The following is a 27,843-nucleotide window of genomic DNA, read 5'->3' as shown; positions in this document are numbered from 1 at the left end:
TGAAATCTACCCCCTCCTTTTTTTTTTTTTTTTTTTTTTTTTTTTTTAAACCAGGTATGATGATGTCAAACGTGATGCTGATGCTACAGTTACAGACACGGCCCCTGCTGGCGCAGCCTCTCTGATTTTCTCTCCCTCTCCGCGTCCAGCGCTGGGCTTTTTCAGACAAGTGCATCTCCTAACCAGGTCACATTTCAGCCGCGACCCACTATCCGTCTGTCACCGGAGTCAGACCGCAGGAGGAGGGCGGAAGAAGACGACGGCGTTTGCTTCTCCGACCGCGGGGTGGGAGGAAGGACATTAAAATACTGCAGAAGTCAAGACCCCCCCCCCTCCCCCGAGGTCGGACCCTGACCACGATGCGCGCCCCGGGCTGCGGGCGGCTGGTGCTGCCGCTGCTGCTCCTCGCCGCGGCCGCCCTGGCGGAAGGCGACGCCAAAGGGCTCAAGGAGGGCGAGACCCCCGGCAATTTCATGGAGGACGAGCAATGGCTGTCGTCCATCTCGCAGTACAGCGGCAAGATCAAGCACTGGAACCGCTTCCGAGACGTGAGTCTGCAGGGCCGCGAGGGCCGGGGGCGCGGGGCTGGGAAGGAAGGCTCGGAGCAGAGCCCCGGGCGCCGGAGCGGCGGCTGCACGTCGCAGCGACCCCGCTCCGCAGCCGGGGCGGCTGACCGCACCGAGAGTAAACAACGTGCACCCACCCGGCTCCCGCCGGCCGTCGCCGGGACGGCTCGGCGCCCCCTCCCCGAGGCCCCCGGGCCCAGGACACCAAGCCCCACAACCACCCAGGGCGAGTCCTGGGCAAGGAGTTGCTCCAGGGGCGCGCGCTCCAGACGCTGTCTCCACTGCAGGCCGGGCGCGGAGAGGGGCGCGGGATGCAGTGGGGGTGCAGGACGGGAGGGGTGGGGGCCCCGGCTGCGGCTGAACCCCCGACCAGCTCCCTTTTTTTTTTTTTTTTTTTTGGTGGCAAAAAAAAGGAGGCCCCCAGGCCTGCCCCCAGCGGGGTGGATGCTGCAGGCTCCACATACGGGGCACTGCAGAAGGGGCAGGTCTGGGTGCGGCCGGGAAGGTAGCATCGTCTTGTGCGAGTGCCCTCTGTTCCCACCTTGGGCTTTGGGGGAGGGAGGACAGAGGGGAGAGAGCCCTTGGTTGGGGCTTTGAGTTGGGGTGGGGGGGGCGGGGGGGGTCCTAGCAATCCTCATTAGGCGACATGGTGAAAGGCGTGTCGATGACTGGGGGCGGGTGACAGCAGTCGAAAACAGCCGAGCCCACCTTTGGGTGGCCACCAGAGCCAGGTCTGGGGTCCCCATGCAGGGTGGCGCGAACTCATGGAGGCTGGTTTTCCAGGACCAACCTTTCGTGGGGGAGCCGGGCCCAGAGTAGGTAGCGGCTCCCATCCAGAAGGAAGACTGCGGAGCCCGGTGGCCTTGAAAAACCAGAGGGGAGGGCCCAAGAGCTGGGTCTGGGGTCTCTTCGCGGACGCCTGCCCGAACCCTGGCTTAACCTTGGGCCGAACTTAGCCTGGTGGGGGTTGGGGAGGCGGCTGCGGACTCGCTGGCGCTGGCGTTGCTGCAGCACTTTGTTTACGGGCACCTGTAGATCGGAGGGGAAACCAGAGGCTGCGTTCCCAGAAGGGGGAAGTTGGGGCGAGGGGGGCGGGGGCGGAGAGCAGAGGGAGTGGCTGGGACCCAGAGAAGGGGGGGCGGGGTGTGAGGTGGAGGATGGGCCCGGATGCAGATGCACCAGAGGAGAACGCTGGTCCTGGCCACCTAGTGCTCTCAGATGCCTCTAATATGACCCCGGTTCTTGCTTTTCATTTGCCACATTCCCTCATCAGACCCACCTGGTACAACACTGACCACACCGGTGACCTTTCTCATCTTCTCTTAAATTGTGAGCGTCCAGAAGTTCCTTAGAAATGTGTTTAAAACACACATGCTTCATATGATCTCCAGCCAAATGATGGAAAGAGGCAGAGATAAGGATTTTTTTGTTATGGTGAGAGAAGTGCCAGTTTCTCTTCAAAGTCTAGGGTAGGTTGTAATTCATCAGAAAGAATCACATTCAGCCAGGTGCTGGGGCAGAGTGGCCAGGGCCCCAGAGCAGGCAGTTTGCCCCTCCTACGGCTGATCCAGCCAAGGGAGGCAGGACCCTCAGCGAGGCCTTTTCCAAGGCCCCTGCAGGCCCAGCACAGATTAGCTGCAACCGCCTGCCGCTGCCTGGGAAGCAGCCCCACGGCAGCAGCAGCGAGGGGGCGGCCGCAGGCTGGTCCATCCCAAATCCACGTGTCACCGGTCCAGGCCTCCCTCTGACTCGCTGGCTGTTTGATCTTCCAAAGTGAGACTGGTGAAGGTCAGAGGGAAAAGAAATGCTTAATCAGAACAGTAAAGGTGTAAAAATAAAGATGCCTCCCCATCTCCCTTCCTCCACCTGCTTCCAATAGCCAGCTCTGTAGGTGAGGATAAATGACTGACTGCTTGGCCCCCTGACACAAGGCTGCCCACCTGTCTCCCTGTACTGGTGCCAATCACTTCCTCCTTCCTCCAATGCTTATCACAGGAAAGGCAGCAGATTTGAAATTCTGCAGGACCTGACCCCATAGGGTCCATGGAAAGCTTTAGGGCATGTATTAATTTGGGTGGCCTCAGGCTTTTATAGTGTCCTCTAAAACACCTTTTAAGGTAGCCTTGGCTTTGGGAAGACAGAATCAGGGAGAGGAGGACAAAGAAAGCTAGGCAGGAGGGTCTGGCTCTGGAGTTCCACTGGCAGCTTCTGCAGAAGGGCAGGAGGCTGCTAGCTCAGAGCCACTGCATTGCACAACTCTAGAGGTGCCACAGTATGAATGGCGCCCCCTGGAGTTGTGCAGTGCTCAGACCTAACACAGGGACTGTGCCACCACTATAGACTCTTCTCATCCCTCCTCTGTTAGTAGAGGCCCTGCTTCATACTCTAAAGCCTGAAGGCCCTCTAGTTGTTCACAGTAACATAGGGCTTTATATACCTTTCATCAGGCCAGCTTTCCTGAAAATATGCCCCTTGGATCCTCAAAGGATCCTGGCATCGCCAGGTCGAACCAGAACCTAGTTCATAACCACAAAATGGCGCAGCCCCCCCCCCCCCCCCGTTTCCCCTCAGTAGAAGGGAAGCAAGCGGGAGGAGTGGAATGTTGTTGGGGAATAGGATGGAGGAGTCAGCACGGAAGGTGAGGGACAGGTCTCATTAAATGCTGTTGACTGAACTGAGGGGAGAAGACTCAGGGAATCACGTGGAAGAGGTCAGGAGGATGAAGAAGAGGAAGAAAGCGTGGGCAGTTGCTGCAACATAGAATTGGCCTGAGCTGGTTAGAAGGGAGTTCAGTTTCGCATTCTTTCTCTGAGCACTAGGATTATAGGGAGGCAGGATTTACCAGCAGAGTAATCCTCGCCTCCAGTGGGTGCAGGGCTCTCGCATCCTGTGCTTGGGTAGATTTCCTCTAATGCCCAGTGCCTTGCTGCCAGGGAGGAGAGAACGTCATGCCAGAGGAGAGGAGGAGGTTGGGATCTAGCTGTGCTCTACCCTAGGCAGGCCTGGGCTTTTCAGAGGCTTGCTCCCCAGTGCTATTATCTCCAGATTCCCTCCCTGCAGAACTGGGTGGGATTTGACTACAGGTCTCGGAATAGAGCATCCAAGGCCTCATAGATAGAGATGGACACGTGAGAGGAGGCAGGCCCATTACACAGCATTCTTCCCGGCGGGCTCCAAGAGCCTGGCTGGGCAGCACTGAGTGTTCTTTTTCTTCTTGGCTCTTCTCTACTTTGTACTCCACCTCCATTAAATTTTAATGATATTTATGGGTGTCTAGCACAGTGCTCGGCCCCCAGGAGGCATGCAGTTAACTAACGTACCTTGAATCACCGATTGTGGTGAGTGCTTACATCTGCCAGTCCCTGCAGTAAACACTTGATCTGCATTGCCTCTCACGCCCCTCAACAACCCGTGAGCTATTTATCATTCTTTGTGATGCACCCATTCTATGGTTGAAGAAACGCCCCCGCACAGAGAAGTTAAGGAATGTAACTTACCCAGGGGTTGAATAGCTGGTAAGTGGTAGAGCTGGGATTTGAATCCAGGTCATCTGATTAAAATCTGCTTTTAAGGAAACTCTAGGCCTAACCCTTAGTGAAAAATGGGAAGAAAGAAGTCTCCCCTAGTTTGTGCCCTGTGAGCCTTCAAGGTTGCCCTGGGCTGGAGCCGCTCCTCCTAGGAAGAGGGGGGGCAAAGCCCTCAGTGTCTTCAGTAGCCTGCCACCAGCCTGCTCCCCACCCCATGACCTAGTGAGACCCGAAAGGCGAGGCAGGAGTGCAGTATGCTAAGAGAGCTCCGGCCTGGGAGTTGGAAGGCCCGGGTTCAGGTTCTGATGCTGCCACTGGCTGGCCAAATGATGCCAGGTCCGTCCCATCCCCTCTCTGAGCTTTGGTTCAGGCTGGGAGGCTAAAACGAATGTGTAAGCGTGGAGGCATCTTGTCAGAGGGCTGCAGGGCACCCTGTTTCAGGCACTCTCCAGCCCCGTCGAAAACTGCCAGATGGATCATCATTTCTGTGCCCCCGTCCCCATGAGAAAGACTTTGATGTATGCTCACTCACTCACTCGTTCGCTGCAGATCTGAGCACCAACCCTGTGCCAGGGGCTTCACCTGATCCTGGGAGCTGGCTCGGGGAAGTCATGCCTGCTGGTTACTCATGATTCTCACAGTTTTATGACCACCAAGTAAGCCAGTAACAGGTTTTAGCCACAAAGGGGCTCCCTTATCACCACCCCTCCCCTCTCCCCACTCCATACACCTAAATCGATGCAAGTGTGGGAATGAGCTGCACAGGTGTTTGTGAATAAGTGTGGGTGTGTGAGAAGAACCCCAAACTGGGTCAGAATGGATTCCATAATTGGGATTTGGGGATGGGAGGGTAGGTCCTTTCCTGGCCTCCTTCCGCATTCTGATTTTGAATCCTCTCCCAACTGGAGGGGCTGGCATCTCCCAGAGCCGCGTCAGCATGGTGAGGGGCACTTGAACACCCGGCGGGGCTCCAAGCCTTGGGAAGAGAGGGAGAGAAGAGCACTCTTTGCCTGGAGAGGCTGTCGTATGGTCCTCTCATCTTCCAGGGAGGCTAAAGAGGGTGGAAGATCAACACCACCCCCTCCCATTCTCCAGAAGGTCAGAAGTCTGTCTAGAGGAGCAGAAGAGTGCTATCCTGCCCCAAGGGACCAGGGAGAACACTCAGCCTGTCTTCCTCATGAGAGGACAGAACTAGCTGTGTGACCTTGCGAGAGCTCCTTCCCCTTTCTAGCCCTTGATTTTCCCATTGGTTTAATGGGCTGGCTAACAGAAGCATCTACAGAGCTCTTGTCATTCTTTGACTCTAGGAGGATGGCACCAGAGTCAGTCAACAGCCCCTTCACCCGAAGACGTACCCCACCCACCCCCCTCCGCCTCTCTCACGAGCTGGGCAGCACAGTCTTTGGGTTGAGGGAAGGGATTTTCTCTTTGCTCCAGAGGAAGTATCTGTGACCAGAGCAGGGTAGGGTTTGCATTAGCCAGAGACAGAGAAACCTGAGAAATGGGGCCTTAATGATATCTTGGGGCAAATACCAGGAGGTAGTCCTACGCCCCTGTGTATGTTTCCCTGCAGGTGTAACATGGGTCTTCTTCGGGCTGTAAACAGGGAAACTGTATGCCTAGGCCTAGGCCTGGATACACTGCTGTACCTCACCTTGGTGGGCAGACCTAGGCCCACCTACAGGCTATGGGGTGCTGTGGTTCTTGACATGCGACAGCCTCTTAGCTCCTAAGGGCTCAGCCAGAGTTCATTTGCGGGTATAGCCCCTTCCTCAGGCTTCCCACGGTATTTATTGGTCATAAATTCATTTGGCACATGTTGGCACTGCCTCACGATATCACCTCCACTGTGGGCTTGTATCTCAAAAGTCCTCCCGCCGGCCTTTTTAATGTGTGTTTATCACGTTCCTCCCACGGTTAAACTCCTGAGGGCAGGATCTGGGGACAGACTACTTGCGCACCTTACCCCCCTGTCCTCCGGGGGGCTGTGCACACAGTAGGTGCTCAGTGTAGATGTATGCATTGTGAAATGTGCCAGAAAGGATCTCAGCTAACTCATCCTGTGAGCCACCCTCCTCACCGTCCTCTCTGGGTAGCAGCATGGTGGGTGCTGGGGCTCTGGGCTGAGCCATGTTGCTTATCTGGGGAGCTCTCTTCCTCTTTCTGGACCCTGGAAGGTTGAGGCAGTCCAACTAGAACCCTGGCACCCTGACTCTCCAATGATTCATTTGGAGGAGAAGGGAGTGCATGATGCCTTGAAGGAAGATTGTCCTTCAGCCCCTGTGTCTGTGGGCCTGGACCTGGCTGATGCCAGCCTCACCCTTTCAGCCTCCTCCGCATCCTCAGTATGCCTTCAGAGCAGTCCATCCACCTGTCAGACCCTGGAGCAGCTAAGCACAGGACTCTCGCAGGCAGGGCACAGGTTCCCCACGGCAGGGCCTCCTGCCCCCCCAGCTCTCTTCCCTGACATCAGAAAAGGTGTCAAGGCTTCACTCAGCTAGACGGATAAGCCAGGCCTGGCCAGTCTCTTACCTCTACCTGAAGGACACCCTCTGGCTCTTCCCCTGCTCCCTTGTTCCCTTGTAGGAGTCTGAACTTCAGGCTCTTTCCCCTCTATTCTCAGAGCTCTCAGCTTGGAAGAGCTGGGGGAGCAGAACCATGGAGCCTCAGTGGCTCTAAAGCACAAGCTCCCACATTTTACAGATGGAGATGCAGACCCAGAGAGGTGCAGGCACCTGAGAACCCTTCTCCCCTCTCAGCCCCGTGTTCTTTCCTCACACCATGCCTGTGTTTCCTTGGGGAGTAAATCCTGTCTCCACTCATGTTCCAGAAGGGAAATCGAGGTCTTGAGGCAGCTCAGAATAGAATTTCCAACCCCCTCTCCCTTGCACCCCGCCCCTGTCCTCTCTGACCTTTATGAACCCCTGGGGCTGCCGCCTAGAACCAGAAACCCAAGGGCGGGGGTGTGGCTGTGATGCCCAGAGCAGTGGAGAGGTCAAGCCCGTGGAGTGCGGGCAGGGGTGCTTGCATACCTGCGGCCAGGTGGAGCCCTTGGCATGCTGGGAGTGATAAGCACATTTTGGCCCTGCAAGGAAATTCCTCCAAGGGGAGAAGGGGTGGAGGCCGAGAGTCTCACAGATGCCTGTCTCCTTCTGTTTGCTCAGGCCGAATACGTAGCCCCTGCCACTCCCTCTGAGAGAGGAACAAATATTTAACGACTGCTCCTGTTTTCACAGCCTCCACAGGGCAGGCACTGCCCCCTCAAGATGCCTCCTGCCTGGGTATGTGACGCAGGAGTCAGTATTCGGCTGAGAAGGAGCCTAGATGGCCCGCACTGGGCCCCTCCTCACTCCTTTCTGGGTCCCTCACTCAGTGCTCCTCTGGCTGTTTGTAGGGGTGGGGGGCGGTGGGAGGAGGCCCCAGCCACAAGTGCCCCCCGCCCTCCTGGACCTTCTCCTGGGGACTGGGCTTCATCGGAGGCTCCCTTGCCTGAGGAATGAGGCACAAATAGTGCTGGGCACCGGGCCTTTTGGAGGTTGAGAGGGGCCTGGCCCACTTACATTTTTAGAGGTTCTCGATCTATTAAAAAATGAAGAAATGCCCTAACAAGGTTACAGAAGTTGTGCTGTATTTAAAGTCTCACGATGGACATCTTTCTGTCCTGTTCGTGTGCCTCTGTGCCTCTGCCTCGTTTGGTGACAATATCCAACGTCTGTATTTGAGGCCCCCCCCGTGACCGTGAGACCCAAAAGCGCCTCTGCCCCCCTCCACTCCCACTGGAACCCTGGCTTCAGTGGTCCTGTTTCGTGGCTTTTGAAAGTGCAGTGCTCCGCAGTTTCTGAAGTCCTCTGAGACGTTGCGCTGGGTGCCCCTGCAGCTCAGGGTGGAAGGCAAGGGAGCCTGCCCATTTTACGGACACAGAGGTGGGCTACGGGGAGGGCAGTATTCCAGCAGGCTGTCTTGCTGGCAGTCAGAGGCAAGGCCAGGCGGGAGCCCAGTGCCCTGATTCCACGTTGGGGGTGGGGGGTGGGCGTCAGGCTCCCCATCACACTCTGATGCAAAGAGGCAGGTGGAGATTTGCCCAGGTGCTTTTTAGCCCAATGCATCGGGGCCCCGGGGGCTGCTCTTCACTGTTGTGTCCCGTCTCCCTCACCAGATGGAGAGGCTGGGAGAGATTGGGTTAATTCAAGCTGTGAAGTGAGCGGGTGATTTGGGTGCTAATTAAAATGACAGGAAGTAAACAGCGCTTGGAAACACCCAGCATGCGCCCCCTAAGCCCGGCTAGGCCTGCGCACATACCACCAGCTCTCCCCCAGCTTGGCACAGTGGGCCCTGTCTCCATGGCAACCGAGCTGAGCCTCAGAGATCAAAGCAGGAGATGGGTTAGCTCCAAACCAGCAGAACTGGGGGCTTATGAAGGGGTTTGTGGGAAGCGCCTGAAGAAGACTGGGTCCAGGTGTCTCTCCCCACCCTTGCCAGCCCCTCCTCTGGCTACAGGACTCCCCGTCTAGGGGTTGAAGCGGAGCTGGTGTGGTGGGAGGAACCATCCATGAGCTGGGATTGGGCCTCCAGGTCCAGCCCCTGGCCTGGGACTTTCCTCACCTGCTAAAGTTTATGGGTTTATGGAGCGGTATGGAGTCCTGGTTAGGGGCATGGATTCTGGAATCCCAGTTGGGGGTGGGGGGGGAGGGGTGGTGGGAGGGGTGCCAGTACCCTGCTGTGCAATTGATATGGGATCCTGCGTAAGTCACTTAACCTCTCCAAGCCTCGATTTTATCGTCTAGAAACAGGGATAATAATAGTAATTTTCTCTCAGGGTTGTTGTAACGAGTAAGTACCTGAGCTGATGATATAAGGTGCTTAGCACAATGCCTGCCAAGTGGTAATTGCTGAAAAGATACTAGCTGTTATTAGCAGTATTTTTACTATGTGCTAGGTGCTGGGCATAGACAGGTGACTTTTATAAGGTGTCTGCCCTCAAGGAACTGGCCATCTAAATAGGGCAGAAGCAAGGGCATCCCTTGGTGTAACTGTACCAGCTGCAGTTGGCCCGAAGGAAAACTAGCTAGGGGGCCAGGTTAGGGAAGATGATGGCCGAGTCGGGCTTTGAAAGAAGAGTAGAAATCCTGGGGCCGGATGCAAACACGCATCCCACTTGGGGAAGGAGGCTATGCCGAGGTCCGGCCATGCTGAAGCATCGGCTGAAAGGACGTGGGGCTGGCGTAGCCAGGAACAGATCGAGAGAAGGCTTGCTTCTGTAGGTGACCGGGAACGGTGAGGATTTATTTATTGTAGTTTTTTCCCTTCATTAGAAAGTAAAACGTGTTCACTGGGGTGCCTGGCTGGCTCAGTTGGTTGAACATGTGACTCTTGATTTCGGGATTGTGAGTTCAAGCTCCACATTGGGCATAGAGCTTACGTAAAAAATTAAAAAAAAAAATTAAATTAAAAAGAAAAAAGTGGGGCACTTGGGTGGCAAAGTCAGTTAAGCATTCCATCTCTTTTTTTATTAAAAAAACTTTTAAATGTTTATTTATTTTTAAGAGAGAGGAGCAGAGAAAGAGAGAGAGAGAAAGGGAGACACAGAATCTGAAGCAGGCTTCAGGCTCTGAGCTGTCAGCACAGAGCCTGACACGGGGCTCAAATCATGACCTGAGCTGAAGTCAGACACTTATCCAACTGAGCCACCCAGGTGCCCCAGGGCATTCCATCTCTTGATCTCAGTTTAGGTCTTAATCTCAGGGTCATGAGTTTAAGCCCCAAACTGGGTGTGAAGCCTACTTAAAAAAAATGTTTTGGGGCGCCTGGGTGGCTCAGTCAGTTGCGCGTCTGACTTCAGCTCAGGTCATGATCTCACGGTTCGTGGGTTCGAGCCCCGCGTCGGGCTCTGTGCTGACAGCTCAGAGCCTGGAGCCTGTTTCAGATTCTGTATCTCCCTCTCTCTGTCCCTTCCCCACTCATGCCCTGTCTCTCTCTGTCTCAAAAATAAATAAACATTGTTTTTAATGTTTTTAAGTGAAAAAGAAAAAAAAAAAGTAAAACATGTTCACATTGTAGAAATTTTGGAAACTTGGAAAAAAGCAGAAAGATGCCAAAATCCTTTGTATTCCTATCCCCCAGAGCAAACCATGTTAACATTTTGCTACAAATCCTTTTTACCTACTAACCTTTAGGATTTTTTTTTCAAAATGAGAACGAAGTATATATTCAGTGAAGAGTTTTAAGGAGGGAGAGATGTGGTCAGAATTGTGTCTGGAAGGACCCCTGTTGCTGTGGCCGTGTCGAGGACAAACGGTGGGAGACCCGCCGGGGACGTGGCAGCGACTGAGGCTGGGGTTGGCAAGGTGGGACAGGGGCATGGTGGGGAGGAAGGCAGGCTGGAGACAGCGGGTGGGGTGGACAGGATGTGCAGATGATAAGCATGGCCTTTGCCTTGCTCTTGTAAACTTGGCGAGGGTGCCGTGATGTGCACGCCACGGGAGAAGGCGGAGAGCCCGGGTTCCCGTGAGTCAGCCTGTGCCTGGCGCACTGAGCATCTGCTTTGTGTGTGGCGCCTTCAGAGGGAGGGAGTAGCTGCTCTTTTTCCTCCCCGAGGCCCTACGTTACGGGCGACAACGCCAGAGGAGATGAGGACAGCATTAGACCCAACGTGCAGAGCTGGAAGGACCCTACCTTGGAGAGCTGCTCACCACCAGTGAGGGCTCTACCAGAGCCAGCCCACCCATACGGGCATTTTAACATGTTCGGAAGGTGGTTCTAATGCGCAGCCATTGCTGAGACCCACATGGCACAGAGGAAGACCCTTAACCCCGAGGATGCTCAGGGAGCCAAGCTTAGAGCAGTCTCCGAGCCCAAAGGCCTCCCCACCTCTTCTGCACCCCCTTCTCAGTGCAAGACTGTTCCTCTCTCAGTGAGCGAGACCTCGCCTACGCACGTCGGGTCGTCTGAGAGGTCCTGACTTGGCTGTTCCTCTGTCTTCTGGCCCTTGGCTGGCTGTCCTGCCTCCCTGGGCCTCAGTTTCCTCCTTTTTTATGGGGTTGATCCTATTGGTCCTGCCGGTTTCCCAGGATCGTGAGGGTAGAAGGAAGACAGTTACATGAAACTATTTGGAGAGGACGTAATTTGAAAGCACCATGAAATACAAGTCGTGGTGCACTTGTACATTCCAAAAGTTCTTCCACAGGTCTGCTCTGTGCTGAGCACCGCTGGGCGCAGGGGTGGTCACGGCTGCTGAAATCAACCGGGTAAAATAGATGTGCTCTTCCTTTGCCCAGAAATGTGGATCTCAGCCCAGGACCCACCTTCCCTCTGGCCTGGCCCTCGCTCCAGAGCACTGGGCAGGGGCTCTTCGGAATCCTCGTTTCTCAGGGGAGGACATGATAGATCAGCAGCAAAGCCGGGACAGCACCAGGCCCCCTGTTTCCTGAGACGACCCTAGTGCCTTTATGAGGCCATTTGTCACAACTGCTAATAAGCCCACTTGGGTGCCATAAATAGACACCGTTGCACTGAAAGGCATTATTCACACTTACCAACAAACACCTCCTTTTCAGCGTATAGATTGTGCCAGCCCACACCCAACCTCAGGGTGCCCTGAGTATATCCCTGGGCTCTGCCCCTGTGCCACCCACAGGACCCCATCACCTTTCCCCAAGGGATGCCCCAGGGTGATTCTCCTCACACTCCACTGGTCTCTGCTGTCCCTGGGGGCTGGGGGGAGAGCTCTGTCTCCTCACTTGCAGGGGCTCCTCATGGGACCTCTCCCTGTTCCTTTTCTGCTCCTCTGCCCAGAGTCCTTGGTCTCTTGTTCTGCTATAACAGCTTTTATTAGTTGAGTGCTTTCTGGACACCGAGCGCCCCTCAGACACCATCTTTAATCTCTGAGTGGTCCCAGGAGATGGGTGCTGGGCTCCTAAAGGTCAAGGCGCTTGCCCAGGGTGTGCTGCTAAGGGGAGTATGGGGACTGTGTGACCCTGGGGCCCTCTCTCTCTCTCATCCCTCTCTCTGGCTGGCGGCTCCCACTCTCCTGGGAGCGAAGGCTGCTTAGACATGGGCGGCGGGCAGGAACAGGCAGAGTGAAGGGTACGGAGAGAGAGAAGGGTACAGAGGAGATGGACAAAAATGCACAGAAACACCCATGAAGGCAATACAGGTAGCACAGAGCTAGCACAGCCAGGCCCTCGTGGGGAGAGGTCTGCTGGTCTCTCTCCCTCCCCTTGCCCCCAGCCCCGCCTCCCCTTCTCTGTCTGTGTGGAAGAGGCAGGAGGGCCAAGCCCGAGGGAGGGCCTTGGCACCCAAGTGGGAAAGCTGGGGGCTGCTCACAGAAGTGGGCTTTGTTAACCTCGTTTCTGGATAAAAACCATCTGGCATTGGGTGAGCTGCCTCGAAGTGTCCTTGTTTCCTTGCACACCCAGCATGTGCTGTTACCTACACGTGTGTGCCTGCGAACACACGCTCACAGACGGGACCTGCACACCAGCACATACACACGCTACAAATGTGTGCCTGCGAGTGCGCACGCATGCACCCAGGGCCCTCGTGAATGCACACGCGTGTGCAGAAGCACATACACAGGCATACACTTGGCCTCGGCCCCTTCCTGGCCTTCGCCCAGGAGGCCATGTCGGTAAGGGCCCTCGCCCCTGCCTGGTGCCCTGATGCTTGGCAGCTTCCAGAGTCAGTGGCCTCAAAGCCCTGGGGGCTTTCAAAGCACTTGTGGGTGCTTGCTGCTGCCTCCATGTAGCTGCCCTCTAGTGCGGGAACCCCATGCCCTCTTCTCCAGGCCTGCCAAGGGTCTGGCCCCTCCCCACCCACGCCCCCACCCCGCAGCGTGGCCTCTGTCTTCCATCCCTGCACAGCTCTGATCTTTGGGTGGATGGGACTCAGGATGAAGGGTGCGGCTGCACGTGGCTTCTCATGCCCCTTTGCCCCCCAGCTCCAGAGCCCCATCCAGAGGAGGCCAGCAGCTGGCTCCGTGATATTGCCAGCCTGCGGTCCCAAGAAGCCGTCTCCCCATCTGCCTGCCGGAGCTTCCACCAGGAGCGCCTTGGGAGCTGTTTGCTGGTTTCAGCAGCTGCCTCTGCCCCACAGGGGCTAGTGGGGAAACCGAAAGGAGTTGGGGATTTTGTGCCAGTGAGCTTAGGCCGGGCGGGAGATGCTCTGCCTTGGCCACAGTAGGATCCGTGGGCCCAGGGAGGCCCTTGTGGCTGGAGCAGAGTGAGGGGCTATCTCCCTGTGCCTTAGGTCTTGGAGACTGTGTGCTGTAGCCAAAAGAGAGGTCTGTGCTGGGTGCAGGAGACCTGGGTTCTAAGACAATGGGATCTGGGATGGGTCATGTCCTGTCTCTGGGCCGTCCAACCTCTCCTGCAAATAGAGGGGGCTCGGCCAGATGACGTCAGAGGGCTTTTTCAGGACCCTGGAATCTGAGGATTTGCAGCTGGACCAGGGTAACCAAGGAAAACATTGACATCGGGAAGGACCACAGCCCCCCTTTCTCTCAGTGCACCATCTAAACACTACAGGAAAGTCAGAACTTGAGTGAAAACAGTCTCTGTGCAGTGGAAGAGAGGCCCTCCCTCTTGCCCCACTCACATGGTGGCTGGTGGCAGGGTTGGGGACTACCAAGGGAAAGACCCTGGCTGAGGGAGAGAGTGGCATTTCTGGGACACTTAGGGCACAGGTGTGAGAATCACTGGTCCTGGGCACTATGGGTCCCTTAGACATCTGTCTGATGGTCAGGCCAGGGCAATGGAGAGATGGGGCCTTGCCCTTTCAAAGCCTCACCTCTAGTGGTCCTAAAGCCAGCCCTGAGTGGGCCCAGGCCGTAAGCTCCCTGTAGTGAAGACATAGGAATACTGTCCTCCAATTGAAGGCCATAGAGCTTAGAGAACTGTATAGTAATCAAAGACCATTGCCCAGCACCCACGGTCACAGGATGAGGCCTGAGCGCACTGGGACCACATGGTCTAAGGGTGGGCATCACACTAAAATCCCCATCTCCCCTTCTCTCCTCCTGCTCCATTTCCCGTGATCTGCTGCTGCTGCTTCCGGATCCCCAGGAGGTAGAGGTAAGTACCCCCCCGGGGTCTCTCTGTGGTCTCTCTGCAGCCCTGCACCCCACCCTCCTCTCCTTTCCCTCTACACCCTCTCCCTGCACCGCCCAGCATGGGATGGAGGGGTAAAGAATATAAGGGAGAGGCCGGAGGGATTCTGGAAATGGGTTTGGGGGGATAGAATTCTGGGAGAGGCAGCTAGCAGGGCCCGGGTCTGGGCAGCCCCTGGGGTGACAGCAATTAGCTTGGGGGAGCAGTGTCCCAGCCCTCTTCCCTCTTGGCCCTGGAGTTGAGCCTTGCCTCTAGGATGTAAATCTTAGCCCTTCCCTTCTTCCTTACCCCTGTGTCCTTCCTTAGGATGACTACATCAAGAGCTGGGAGGACAATCAGCAAGGAGATGAAGGTAACGTGCCCCTCCCAGGTGAGGGAATATGACTGATACTCCTGAAGATAAGAGGGCACATCCCGACCATGGCCTTGGGGGTTCTGTGGCAGCCAGGCCCTGAGGGCAGTTGAGCTGAGGAGCTCTGGTTATCAGGACTACTGGAGAGAGGAGCTTCCCAGCTCGGAAGTGGGGCTGGGGGTCCCTGGGCTCTCTGGCATTGATTTCTAGGTGACCTGTATTCTGGCCCTGTGTCCTTGCAGCCCTAGACACCACCAAGGACCCCTGCCAGAAGGTCAAGTGCAGCCGTCACAAGGTGTGCATTGCCCAGGGCTACCAGCGGGCCATGTGCATCAGCCGCAAGAAGCTGGAGCACAGGTGAGGGGCTTGGGGAGGTGGCGGTTTTTGGGGCATTGCTTAAATAGCAAGGGCTTGCCTGATTGTCTCCTATGTGGTAAGTTATCTATTGCTGCAAAACAAACTTCCCCAAAACTTAGTGCTTAAGACAACAAATGTATTATCTCACATGGTTTCTGAGGGTCAAGAATCTAAAAATGGTTCTGTTGGGTGGTTCTGGCTCAGGGTGTGTCACGAGGTACGGTCAAGATGCTGGCTGGGGCTGCATCATCTGAAGGCTGGATTGGGGCTGGAGGATCCACTTCCAGGCTTGCTCGCGTGCCTATTGGTTCTAGTCATACGGACCTCTCCATAAGGATGCTTGAGTGTTCTCAGAACGTGGCAGCCGGCTTCCCCTAAGTGAGGCATGTAAAAGAGAGAGAGAACAAGGAGGAAGCCACAATGTCACTTATGATCTAGTCTCAGAAATCATGCATTGTTACTTCTGCTACTTCTCTTTATCAGGAGTGAGTCTCTAGGGGAAGGGAATTAGACTCCATCTTTTGAAGGGAGAGTGTCAAATAACCTGTGGACATATTTTAAAACCACCACACTGTATGAGATCAATCACCAAGCAGTGTGGGACTCAGGGAAAGTCATATCTCTTCTCTGGGACTCAGTGTCCACATCCATAAGACAAGTAGGTTGGTCCAGATGGCTTAAGGTTCCTTCCAGCTCTGATATGCAATGACTTAATGAAATATTTATGGTTGTAGCTTCTGAGGCTTGCAGAGGAGGGAAAGGTATTAGCTCTGTCCCAAGGACAACACCTGCCAGGATCCAAGACCCCTGGAAAAGGTCCCATTTCCCTCCCCTTTCTCCAGGAATCCTGGTTTCTATGTGAACTCTTTCATAGAAGAGTTTGTAAATGTTGGTGAATAACTCAAAGACAGAACCCTTGGTGGCCAAACAAAACAAATCTATGGGCCAGACGTGGCCTGTGGGCCATCAGTTTGCAACCTCTGATAAATCTTGCAGTCGGCCCTGGGGTTGCTGCCTGAAGGCCCTGTTGGACTCAGTGACCACAGGAAAGGGGAAGCCGTGGGTCTGTCCCCTGCCCGGCTGGCTCCACCCTTATAAGCTGGAGGAGGGTCTAGCTGGGGGTGACGGAGAGGGTGGGCCGGGGCAGGGAGGAGGCCACATGTGCTACAGATTGCAAGGGCTAGCTTCTTGTTAGAACCGGTCTCTCGAACCTTCCCTTTGCGTGTCCCTCTCTCATTTTTGCCTCCATCCCTGTGCCTTCCCCACCCCTGTCCTCCTGTAGGATCAAGCAACCTGCCCTGAAGCTCCCTGGAAACAAAGACACCATCTGTAAGCCCTGTCACATGGCCCCGCTCGCCTCCGTCTGCGGCTCTGACGGCCACACTTACAGCTCAGTGGTGAGGACCCCAGGCCCCGGGTGTGGGGGTGGGGGTGGGGGGTTACACCTGAAGCCACAGGGAGCAGAGAGGACGACTCGACCAGGGCCTCCTGTGGGGCTCCCGGTGCTGAAACAGAGCCGGAAGTGCTTGGTCGGTGCATTAAGCGTGGCTGACCATAGAAGGGTCACCTGAGCCCTGGGCTAGGGCTGCCTGAGAGTCCCAGCCAGACCCTGCCCCTGGCCTTAGGCAGATGCAGGTAGGCAGTGGGGCTTGGAGGACATAGGTGGTCAAGTAACTGCAAGTCAGAGTAAGTGAGGTGAGGTCCTCGAGAAAGTACCCAGGGCTCTGGAACGAAGGAGATGTGTCATCCAGTCGTCAGGGGTGACGGATGGATCTTTCCACAGGCATATTCCCACCTGGAGGGCATGGTGTTCACTAGCAAGCACCGGGCACTCTGGGGCAGGAGGAAATAATCCTCCATGAGACAACCATGTGGGAGGGAGGGAGTGGCGACGGTTGGCGGAGGTGGGGGGGGGGGGCGGAATGGATCCCTACCTTACAAGATTTCTATGTGGGTTAAATGAGACCTTTGTGAAAGCATCTTATAAACTTTAAAGTACCATAGAAATGCAGGTGCTCGCTGTGACTGCTTCTGCTAGGGACCAGGAGGTGGTAGTTGCTTGGTTTTTGGAGGGCACTGTCAGCCAGGGTTGGGTTCTTGGGCTTAGGAACCCTTTTGGGGTGAGATGCAGATTTAAGAGTCACGCGCTATGGGTGATGATTGAAGCTGGGGAGGGGTGAGGCCGCCGGGAGAGGAGAAGGAAGAGAGAGAGAGAATAAGCCAGAGGCTGAGGGCAGAAGGTACACTGAGGAGGCGGGAGGGATACAAAGGATCCCAGTGAGCTGACAGAGGGAGGGGGTGGAGGACAAGAGTGCTGTTGCACAGCCCAAGGACAGAGCAAGATTTGGGCAGGAAGCTGTGGTCTGAGGGTCATGGCGGTAAATAGCAAGGAGGGAGAGATCATCAGGACGTCAGGCTTGCATCCCAGCCCCACGGCCTTGGACACATCACTGGGCCTCTCTGAGCTTCCATGTTCTCTGCTGAGCACGAGAGACAGAATTCCTCCCTCGCGGAGCTGGGAGAGAATCTAAAACACTATGACCGCTTCTTAGTAGCCATCATCTCATGGGGATAAGCCAGACACGACAAAGGAAAACACTTTCAGGGGCCAGAAGTGGACGCGACCCTCTCCGAGGCTGGCTTCAGCAAACAGCTGTGGCAGAGGGTTTTTAGTAAAGGCCGGGGGAATTAGCAGATGTTAGCAGATAGCTGGCAGCTTTTGTCCAGAGCTGAGCAAAGCCCCCCGGAGGTAACTGTGCAAAGATCATTGAGGGAGGGGCCAGCAGTCAGTTCCCCAGGGACCAAGGGACTGTGGTGAGAAGGAAGAGAGGCCAGAAGGCAAGGAGGCAGTGGCAACAGGCAGCTAAATAGAGGGGTGTGAGGGGATGGGGTTGGGGGTACGGGGAGACTGGTGTCCTGGGAAAGATAAATGTGCAGAGAGATTAAGCTAGTGCAGACCAGGGTTCATGGGAGCCTTTGAATCCCTGGGAGGCCCCTTCCAGGGCCTTCTGCCCCCTCACACTGTGGACCTGTGGCTTCCCAGAGGGACCAGCAGGGCTAGCCCTCCAGGCTATTCATGGGGACTGTCCCTCCTGTCAAAAATGGGGAAGGCAGCTGTGGCTGCCTGGTAGGCTGGAAGGACCCCCAGCTACAAGGACCCACGGGTGAGCCCCGCCATCACGCAGCCTGACCTTTCTTCCCGTGCAGTGTAAGCTGGAGCAGCAGGCCTGCCTGAGCAGCAAGCAGCTGACCGTGAGATGCGAGGGCCCCTGCCCCTGCCCCACAGAGCAGACCTCCCCGTCCACCACCGATGGCAAGCCAGGTAATGAAGAGTGCTGGGCCACAGCCAGGCTGGGGGAGGCCTCGCAGCCAGCGTCTCCTGGGACGTCTCCTTCAGGGCTCAGGGATGGCCAGAGCAGGAAGGGAGAAGTGGCAGAAACAGGGACCTGCGGGGCTGGGGCGCTTGGGGCTCGGGTATAGGGAGCAGGTGCTGCGTGTTCTCAGTGCCAGGGACTGCGGGGGGAGGAAGACGAGGGGTGATTTCTCCCCTTCCCCCTTGACCACTGCCCAGCCTCTGGCCTGTCGGGCAGCATCCCAAAGTGAGATCGTGCTGTGCTTCGCCCCCACCTTCACCCCTGCCCGTTTCTCCCCCTCCTACCGACTACAGAGACCTGCACAGGTCAAGACCTGGCTGACCTGGGGGACCGGCTGCGGGACTGGTTCCAGCTCCTTCATGAGAACGCCAAGCAAAATGGCTCTGCCAGCAGCGGGGCCAGCCTGGCCGGTAGTACAGAAGCTTCTTGCTGTGCCTGGGAGGGGGGAGGGCCATGGGGAGGCAGGGGTGCACTGAGCCAGCCTGCCTTGTGCTACCTCCTGCCAGACCCTGAGCCTCAAAAAGGGCCTAACCCTGGAACAAGAGGAGGTAGGCTGCAACTTGGCAGGAGGGGTTCAGGTTAGCGAATAGGAAGAACTTCTCGACGAGTGTGGAAGGATCTTAAACCCTGAAATGGGTAGCCACGGGAAGGCGGGAAATTCTCTTCCCTGAAGGGCTCCCCAAACAGGGTTTTGAATAGCTCAGGTACAGTTCTGTGTAGAGGCAGGGGGACTGACCTTCGGCCGTTCTTGAGTGTCTCACTCCCACGGTTACAATCTGAGCTGCTCTGACCCTTCCCCTGAATAGATGGAGAAGGGATGGGTGGACAGATGGATGAAATGGCTTACCTTGAGCGTGACCTAACCGTGGCCTTCTCCCCAGGGCTGGACAAGAGCCTGGGAGCCAGCTGCAAGGATTCCATTGGCTGGATGTTCTCCAAGCTGGACACCAGTGCAGACCTCTTCCTGGACCAGACAGAGCTGGCGGCCATCAACCTGGACAAGTACGAGGTCTGCATCCGTCCCTTCTTCAATTCCTGCGACACCTACAAGGACGGCCGTGTCTCCACCGCTGAGTGGTGCTTCTGCTTCTGGAGGGAGAGTGAGTGTGGTGCCTCGCTGGCCCCGGCCCCCTGCCCCCCTTCCAGCTCACCTGCCTCCTGCCCTCTCCAGTGCCATGTCTGTCAGAGTCCGGGGAAACCAATGCTTTAACTCCATTCCTTGTCAAGCTCCTCGGTGATCCAGATTTTGTGGGTCCTGGAGCACATGCCCTTTGGGAAAGTAAAAACTACAAATGTCAAATTTCCAAGCCCCCTCGGGGACTTGGAGGGAACTGACGGATCCTAAAGCTGAAGCCATATTGCCTTCTTTAGTGGTTCCACTTCTGGGAGTGTCTTATATTACTTGCTCCTAATCTGTGATCGTGAAGGTGACCATCAGCCTTAGAGATAGGACATCATTTGCTAGGTTTATATATTCGGAACCAGAGCTGGACATGTGCTTAGAGGTCACCGAGGCCAAGTGGCAACCATCGCCAATGGGGAAACTGAGGTTCCAAGGGGTTGGCTGACCTGCTGGCCCAGAGGTAGGGAAGGCCCTGATGCTCTGCCTCTGGTGTTCTGCCTGGTTGGTGGGAGTTCAGCATCCACGGCCTGAGGCCAAGCCTTCCACTAGGGCTCCACCATAGGCCGGTTTGGGACTCTGGGCCAGTCACTGAATCTTTCCAAATTCAGTTTCTTCATCAGGTCTAGGAGACTGTTGTGAGGGTGAACGGAGAATATCTGCGCGCAGAGCACCGTGTAAATCACAAATCCATCTGCCAGAGTGAAGTGCCTCGATCACTTTTAGCGGCCCTCCTGCCCAGTCTTCCTGCTCTCTGCCTTGCCCCAGCACATTCACCTTCCAGGCCTGGGAAACTCACTCTGTCGGTCCTATACAGCAGCCTCTTTGCGTAGGAGGCAGAGAATGATCTCATTTTACGACCAGCCAGGCCTCTAGTTGGGAAGGGCTAGGGACTTCTCAATGTCACAGGCAAGTTAGATTTGGCTGCTGTTATTCTCAGGCTTCTGTCTAACCTTGGGCCTTTCCCCCTGGGGAATCTGTGCCTTCCACCTCCTCTTCTGAATCCTGCACCCTGATCCCATGAGTTCCCAGCATCCTCAGAGAACCCCGGGCCTCTCGGGGCACCACAGCCCATGCCACAGCCAGGGAATGGCCTCCCCCAGTTGGAGTCTCCATGCTTTTTTTTTTATACTGAAGAGCCCCTTTGTCGGTTTTCAGGACCTTAGAGGGATCAGTGCATTCCACTACCACTGTGGGGCTTCCCCAAATCAAAGCCTGGGTATTTTCATCTTGCAGAGCCTCCTGCCTGGGCTTCTAAGCCTTGGGGGCCTCTCATGAGTCCCACGAGCACCATGGGATGGCCCCCAGCAGAGGCTGCTTTTCTCCCCACAGAGCCTCCCTGCCTGGAGGAGCTGGAGCGCATCCAGATCCAGGAAGCTTCCAGGAAGAAGCCAGGTGAGGGGGTTGAGCTGGGCTCAGAGAAGGAGGCAGGGGAGGGCCGCCCCAGGGACCCCCTGAGGTGCAGGGACTCCGGCTCCTGGGCATTATGGAAGACATTGAGCCCAGAGGAGGCCCTGGCCTAGGAAGACAGGAAAGGGAACTCCCTTCCTGTTCTTATCCTCGTGGTGGGACAGGGTCTCCCAACCAGCCCCTCGATAAGTGTGTTTTAAGCACTAATTTTGTGCCCATACATTCTGGAGCTGGAGGGTGGGATACAGAAGGTTCAATTCATTTCAGCAGGGGTATGTGCAAAACTCAGGCGAGCCCCCTCCATAGCAGATGTTCACGTAGGCAGCAAATACTTAGGCGCCAGCCCCAGAGAGACGGCAGTAGACCTGGCCCAGGTGATGGGCAAAACAGACTCGGTCCCTGGCCTCATAAAGCACACAGGTTACTTGGGAAAACAACACACAATTGACACACCAAAAAGATAGCACTACCGACTGTAGCTTGCGGAAGTATGGTGCCACGGGAGAGCACAGTGGGTAGAAATTAGCCTGGGGGTCTGCAAAGACCTCTGTGGGGAGCCGGTCTTCAAAGAAAGACCTGAGGGATGAGAATGAGCCGGCCCAGGGTGGGGAAAAGCTCAAGGGTCTTGGGAAACAGTGAGAAAGGCGCCCCCTCGGGCGGATGGTGGTGGCTGAGGGGACAGAGGGCCAAGGGGCAGACCCCTTGGGGCCCCATAGTTAATTGGGCCCGTGGCATCAGTGCCCATGGGACCAAGTGCTGGAACCACCCCACGAAGCCTTGTTGACCGAGAGCCCAGTAGCCTTTGGGGACGGGTGTTAGTGCTACTTCCTCCAGGAAGCCACGTCTTTCCTGCTGGCAGCACCCCTCTCTGGTCTGTGTTCCCCGAGCGTGCTCGCTGGGCCTCCAGGTGCCCATCCTGGGGTGCCTGGAATTGTCATTTCTACGTGGGTCTCACCCGCATCCCCCAAGGGGCAGAGTCTCTGTCTGGGTCGGTGCTCTCAGAAGTCGTCTGTTGAGTGGACAGAGGAGGCGCACTTCTAGAGCCTGAGGGAAAACGGGTGGGCCCTGAGGCTGAGGGGAGAAGCCTGGGCACTGCCGGAGAGGACAGCCAGGCTAGAGGAGCTGCTGCAGGATATAGGGGGTGTTGAGCACTGTGACATCAGGGAGGCGGATTTTCTCGGACCCCGTGAGTCGAGCCAGAAGAAATGCTGGGCGTCCCGCCCTGGACGTCTGGCCTTGTCGGGTGGCTGGTACCTGGGGCGGCTGGGCTCTGGTGGGGTCTGGACCCTTGCCGCTCACGCCCAGGGCTCCGGGGCCACCTCTCCAAAGAGCTCACACCCCAGCGCGTCTGCTCTGACCCTGCCGGGCCCTGTCACCTTCAGGAGTCTTCATCCCGAGCTGTGATGAGGACGGCTACTACGAGAAGACGCAGTGTGACCAGAGCAGTGGTGAATGCTGGTGTGCGGACCAGCTGGGCCAGGAGCTGCCAGGCACGCGCGTCCACGGCACCCCCGCCTGCGGTAAGGGCCGGGCGGCAGCATGGGACCCTCTGACCTGCACCTGGGAGGGCTTGTGGGGCGCCCGCCAGCAGGGAGGAGGGCTGGCCGGCGGGGTCCTGACCTGCCCCTTGGCTCATTCACTTCACAGACGAGATCCTGAGCTTCTCAGGGGACTTTGGGAGTGGTGTCGGCTGGGAGGACGAGGAGGAGAAGGAGACAGAGGAAGCAGGCGAGGAGGCCGAGGAGGAGGAGGGCGAGGCGGGCGAGGCGGACGATGGAGGCTACATCTGGTAGAGCCGTGGCAGGCCAGGGTGCCGACGGCCGGGGGAGACGGGCCAGCAGAGACCTGGACAGAAGCGGGCGGCTTATGAATGGATCCGGAAAATACAGCTGGAAGGACCCTGGCTCCAACGGGGAGGACTGGGTGTGTGAGTGTGCATGGCACGCGTGTGGCACGTATGGCCAGGACGTGTGAATGTGTGTGTGTGTGCGTGTAGCATGCGCTGACAAACGTGTCCTTGGTCCACGCTGCTCCAAAGACCTCCTTGTAGCTGTTTTCTTTCCATTTACTGTTGGTTTTAAATACACATCCACACACGTATACCACAAGGTCAAAATCGATGAAATGAGATGCTCCCTGCCGCGTCCCAAGCCCCATTCGGGCCCGTCCTGACACCCTTGGTTTGCCCTACCTGGGGTTCCTTGTCTTGATTGCTAATCTTGGCTCAACCAGCCCTGCCGTCTCCTACCCTTGCCTGCCCTCTCCCTCCCTGCTTTTTAGGGGTCCCCATTGCAGAGGGGAGGGAGGGCGGGGAGCTGTCTGCTGTCTGAAGTCCTCCTAAGGCTGGGCCAGTTTGGCTGTGACACTCCCGCCACCCTCAGATGACGTGGGCTGGGCCACCTATTACAGTGAGCCCTTTCTCTTCACCGGGTTCCCTGGCCCTGGAGAAACTCTCCTCTCCTAACCCAAGCCTGAGTGACCGAGGGTGGCTGAGGCGGAGAGGCAGGGGCAGGGGGTGGCCTCACCAAGCTGCTGGGCGGGGAGCAGAGTGAGGAGGAAGGAAAAGGGGCCCAGGGTGAGTCTGCCTTTGCAGATCTGGCAGGAGCTCTGAAAAGTGGAGGCAGGGTAGCCCTGAGAGCCAAACCCCGGAGCAGCCGGGCCCCTCTCCGTGGGCCTCAGGTGGGGGCCTGGTCTGGGCTGCTCCCTTGGAGGCGGTGGGCAGTGGTTACGCAGGTGGGTTCCGCCTGGCCTTGTGCCCCTGGTCCGCTCCGGGAGCCTGAGGATCAGGCAGCAGGTGAAGAGGCCGGGTCTTGGCCAGGTGTGCACCCACCTCCTCGCTGCCCCCTTAATAAATGCTCCTCTCCCATCCAGGCCAGTGGAAAGGTCGTTCCTGAGACCTGGGGAAGGAGAAGCAGAGGAAAGTTCCACTTGCCATGACTTTTCTCTATCTCTCCTTAAGACAGAGGCGCCAGGCCCATTTCCATCCCCTCTCCTCCCAGCACCAGGGGTTACCCTCTGATCATTCTGAGGGTCCCCTGAGGCTGCTCTAGTGGAGGGGCTTCTCCAAGCTCTGAAGTGTTCAGAGGTTGTGAAGTCAGAGGGGATAGGACTGGGGCAACCAGAATCTGAAGCCATGCCTCCCTGTCCCCCCAAATCTCCGTATCAGGTGGGAGCCCGGATGGATGAAACCATGCCCCATGGCATGACGAAACCATGTTTTGTTCTAATCTGTCCCGTTCTCCCTGTTGAAGCAAATTCCTTAACACCTTTGTTGAAGAATTTCCAACCTGGATCTGGGCCTCTCATGCCCTTCTGTGCGCAGTGAGCACAGTGTGTGTGTGTGTGTGTGTGTGTGTGTGTGTGTGTGTACGAGAGTCTAGGGGCCGTCCCCGGGGGCCTGGGAGGTGAGGAGGGGTGCCTGTGTGCTGGGTGGGCGGCAGGTGTGGTGTCCCCCCAGGCATGGCTCCCTGGGCAAGGCTCCAGCCTGTGCCTGCCAGCTTCTGCAGCATCTGCTGTGTCTGTCGGACCTCATGGAAGAACCTCACCTAGTCTGCCCCTTTTACTGCACCCCGGAATCGACATCTTCCAAGTTTTCTCTTGGGGAAAATAGTGAAACTGCAGTTAGCCCCATGAACCCCGCTTCTCATTCCACAGCACAGCAGCACGATTCTGGTCGTGAAGGTGTCACGCTGTTCCAGAGCCAGCCCCCACCCCCACCCCCGCCCCGCCTCCCCATCCCGTCTCCCTAGCCCCCTCCCTGTCCTCCCACCTTCTCCCTCTGGCCCCGGCTCAGTTCAGGGAACTGCCCTCTGCCCTCTGAGCAGGCCACCCCTCTCTCACTCGGAGCTACTTGAAGCTTCCCAGAGCTCTCGCTAGGTATGGAGTCTGTCTGTCTCTTCCCTCTGCCCCAGCTGAGGCTTCCAGAACTGTCGCTGGGAGTGGCTGTTGAGGAGGCTGGGGCGTTCCCGGGTGGGGACGGGTGGGGAGGAAGGGGCACCCCTGTCTCACTGTTGCCCTCCCCTCCTCGGGGCATGTGCTCTCTCTGTCTCTGGGTCTTCTGACTGTGCACGTTTCTTATGACCTTGTAAATATGTTGTAGAAAGAAAGCAAAAGGCGCTGAACTAGACCCTGGTGGGACTCAGGGGTCCCACCTTGCCCTGTCTCTGAAGCCCCCACACTGCTTTTCACCCCACTCTCTGAGACTGAGGCCCCCCAAAGCTAGACAAAGCAGCTTGTTCCCAGTGGGTCGACAGCCTCCAAGTGACTTATCACACAAGCTGTAGGTCTTCTCGTGAACAAGGTTGCCAGGTGGCCCTTCCTTGGCTCCTCGGATTCATGCCCTTGACCGAGCTGCCTGCTACCGGCCCCTCCCATGTCCTTCTACTGGGATATCCTCTCTCCCCTGGTTTAGGCGGGCAGTGGCGTTAGGGTTCTGTTGAAAAGAGCTCAGCCAAAATTTAAGAGCAGTTTCTTGCCTGGCCCTGGAGCTGCCCTTGGCCACCCCAGGCGTCCTCACCCGTGGGCGCTGGGAGAGATAGGAACGCCTAAGATGGGGGGAGTTGGAGTTGGAGAGAACAAATGTGCCTTGAGAGACCACTCAGAGGGTTCAGGGTGATGGGGAAGGAGGCATGGCGTCTGAGCTCAGGAAGGAGGAAGAGGAAGGTGAAGTTGATGAGGGCACCATGGGGCATCATGACTGCCCCCGATTGTCCTGCTGGTGCTGTGACCAACATGTGGTCAGTGGTCACACTTCCTTCCCCACGCTGTCCCCCTGGTGTCAGTGGCCACCCCCGCGCCTTTCATGAGCTCTGTCTGCTTCCAGCTTCACCTCTGAGTGGGTGGAGTCCATGGGACCCGCGCCGGAACCTTCCATTTCACCAAAGCCTCACCTCAGCCCTTGGGGAAGACGAATGGCTAATGTACTGGCACCCAGCACCATTGTGAGGCTGTGGGCTGGCGGGGCGGGGGGGGGGGCGCACAGGGAAGAGACACTGGGGGCACAAAAAGAGACGGGAGACATCCCGAGGAAGTCCCAAGCAGAGCAAACTGCTTTATAGCCTGAAGCCTACTTAAATTGTGTTATGTGCAATAACTGAGCTTAGAGTTAAGAATTGTGTTCAAGTGCTTGGATTTCCGTCTGTATATTTAAGTGCTGAAATCGTACCTTTCAGTAATTTTAGATGTCTTTAAAAAATCGAAAAACAAAGTGTTAGACCGTGTGTGTGCATTGATGGGCACTCAAGCGTCCCGTGAGTCACCCCACCCTCTCCCTTTCCCCTGTGTCCCCAGCCCCTCACCCCCAGCACCCCCTCCACTTGGGGACCTCGCCTCGTGTTGTCTCTATCTGCCTATTACTCAGCCTAAGGAAACAAGTACACCCCACACATGCATAAAGGAAATCAAATGTTATTTTTAAGAAAACAGAAAATAAAAACTTTATAAACACCACCCACTGGCGATGTTCTGATTCCTCTTCCCCTCGGCGTCATTTGTCACAAGAGTGACATTCACAGATGCGGTCGCAGCCTACAGACTGACGGTCAGCACGCTTCCCTTATTCGCCGTCATGTGTGAGACCCCAGAGAGGGGGGGCCAGGAGAGGGGGGCCGATGTGAGGGGAGAACCGAGATCAACTTAGAAGGGTTTTTGGTCTCATTGCAAATATCCATGCAGTATATTTGTATATATGCCAATAAACACATCTATTCCACAGAGTGGAGACCAAACCCTATGTCCTGCATTTTCCATTAACTTATTATGAACCTTTCCCCGCATCATTGAAATTATTTGAAGACCTGACTTTAATAGTGGCATGGTGTTCCATGACATGGATGTACGTGATGAATTCAATCATTTCCCTATGTTGGGACATTTGTACTGTTCCCAATCTCTTGACACTGTCAACTCCATCTAGCCCTAGAACTTGCTAACCGTGACCTTCGGCAAGTCGTCTGGCAGACAGAGAGAAGAGCTCGTCTCACAAGGATGACTCTTCATAACCTGTGGAAGTGCTTTCTAACCAGTGGAAACCCTGCGTGAGGTCTAGTTAACCTCCCCCACTGCCCAGTGCCAGCCCACAGCCGGGGCAGGCTCGGCCTGGCTGGCTGGAACAGATCCTAAGGCAAGAGAACTATCTTCTAGGCGTGGGAGACCATGCCTCTCGTTGTTTCTCACAGCTATCTGCAAGGTCAGCCTTGGAGGCTCAGGAGTCCTCCTGGAAGGATGTAAGGAAGGAGGCATCTTGCCAAGGGGCCGCTCCCAGCATGCAGGATGGAGAATGGGGACAGAGGTCTCTGGGAACGGTTCACTGGCTGGGCTTGTGAGTGCCTGTTCTTTTAGAAATAGAGGAGCCATGGGGTGGGGGAGGGCCAGAGGTTGGCATCCGTCAGTGGAAGCGTCTCCTATCAGCCTATGAGGTAGGTACTGTTATTAAGGCCCATTTTGCAGATGAGGAAGGTAAGTCTCAGAGAGGTTCGGTAACAACCAACGTACAGCTAGTGACGGGCAAAGCTTGGATTCTGTTTGCTACCTCCCGCTGATGCAAAGCAGGCTGCCACCAGCATCAGGTGACTACTGCTCATGTGGGTGAGGTGCTCAGAGGAGAGTCACCTGCACGGGGTAAGTTCAGGAAGACTTTCCTGGAGGAATGGGACTTCGGCTAGGCCCCCAGATGGGTGGGAATGATCTAGTCGCTTACTCCTGGCTGTACATTAGAATCATTTGGGGGAAGTCTAGGCTCCCAGGCCCCACCTGCAAAGACTGATTTTGTTGTTCTGGGTTAGGGCGTCAGTGTATTTTAAGAGTCCCAGGTGGTGCTCCTGTGCAGCCAGATGGCTAAGCAGACAGAAGCATGTCCCTTGGGTGAAGACAGGATGTGCAGGAGGCCGGGACGGAAATAAGCCTGTGAGGAGCCAGAGCTGGGCCCCCATCTCTGGACGGGGGCAGGGGGAGGCCTATGGGCCACTTCAAGGGCAGAAGGGCTTCTGTTTTATTGGTTTATTCAACATTTTGTCATCCCCAAACCACGCCTTGGT

The 27,843-nt window shown here is 56.4% G+C and overlaps 2 protein-coding genes across 2 annotated transcripts in view; both read left to right on the top strand.

The window, feature by feature from the left end:
• Positions 1-339, top strand: part of ASCC1 (activating signal cointegrator 1 complex subunit 1) — a 116,850-nt gene extending 116,511 nt beyond the window's left edge. The window contains exon 10 of the mRNA XM_045040123.1: positions 55-339. Within this exon, the coding sequence (XP_044896058.1) occupies positions 55-60 (6 nt within the window). The 3' untranslated portion in view covers positions 61-339. The remainder of the gene's footprint in view (positions 1-54) is intronic.
• SPOCK2 (SPARC (osteonectin), cwcv and kazal like domains proteoglycan 2) lies at positions 137-26,257 on the top strand. The gene is made up of 11 exons (XM_023240537.2): positions 137-548; positions 14,152-14,160; positions 14,503-14,548; positions 14,791-14,905; positions 16,188-16,302; positions 18,113-18,227; positions 18,573-18,689; positions 19,161-19,379; positions 20,732-20,794; positions 22,192-22,329; positions 22,457-26,257. Exons 1-11 carry the CDS (start codon positions 360-362, stop codon positions 22,600-22,602), a joined length of 1,272 nt encoding a protein of 423 aa, XP_023096305.1. The 5' UTR covers positions 137-359; the 3' UTR covers positions 22,603-26,257.
• Positions 26,258-27,843: the final 1,586 nt, after the last annotated feature.

Source organism: Felis catus, chromosome D2 (genome assembly GCF_018350175.1).
Source record: "Felis catus isolate Fca126 chromosome D2, F.catus_Fca126_mat1.0, whole genome shotgun sequence".
Taxonomy (NCBI): domain Eukaryota; kingdom Metazoa; phylum Chordata; class Mammalia; order Carnivora; family Felidae; genus Felis; species Felis catus.
This window is presented reverse-complemented; position numbering and strand designations above follow the sequence as displayed.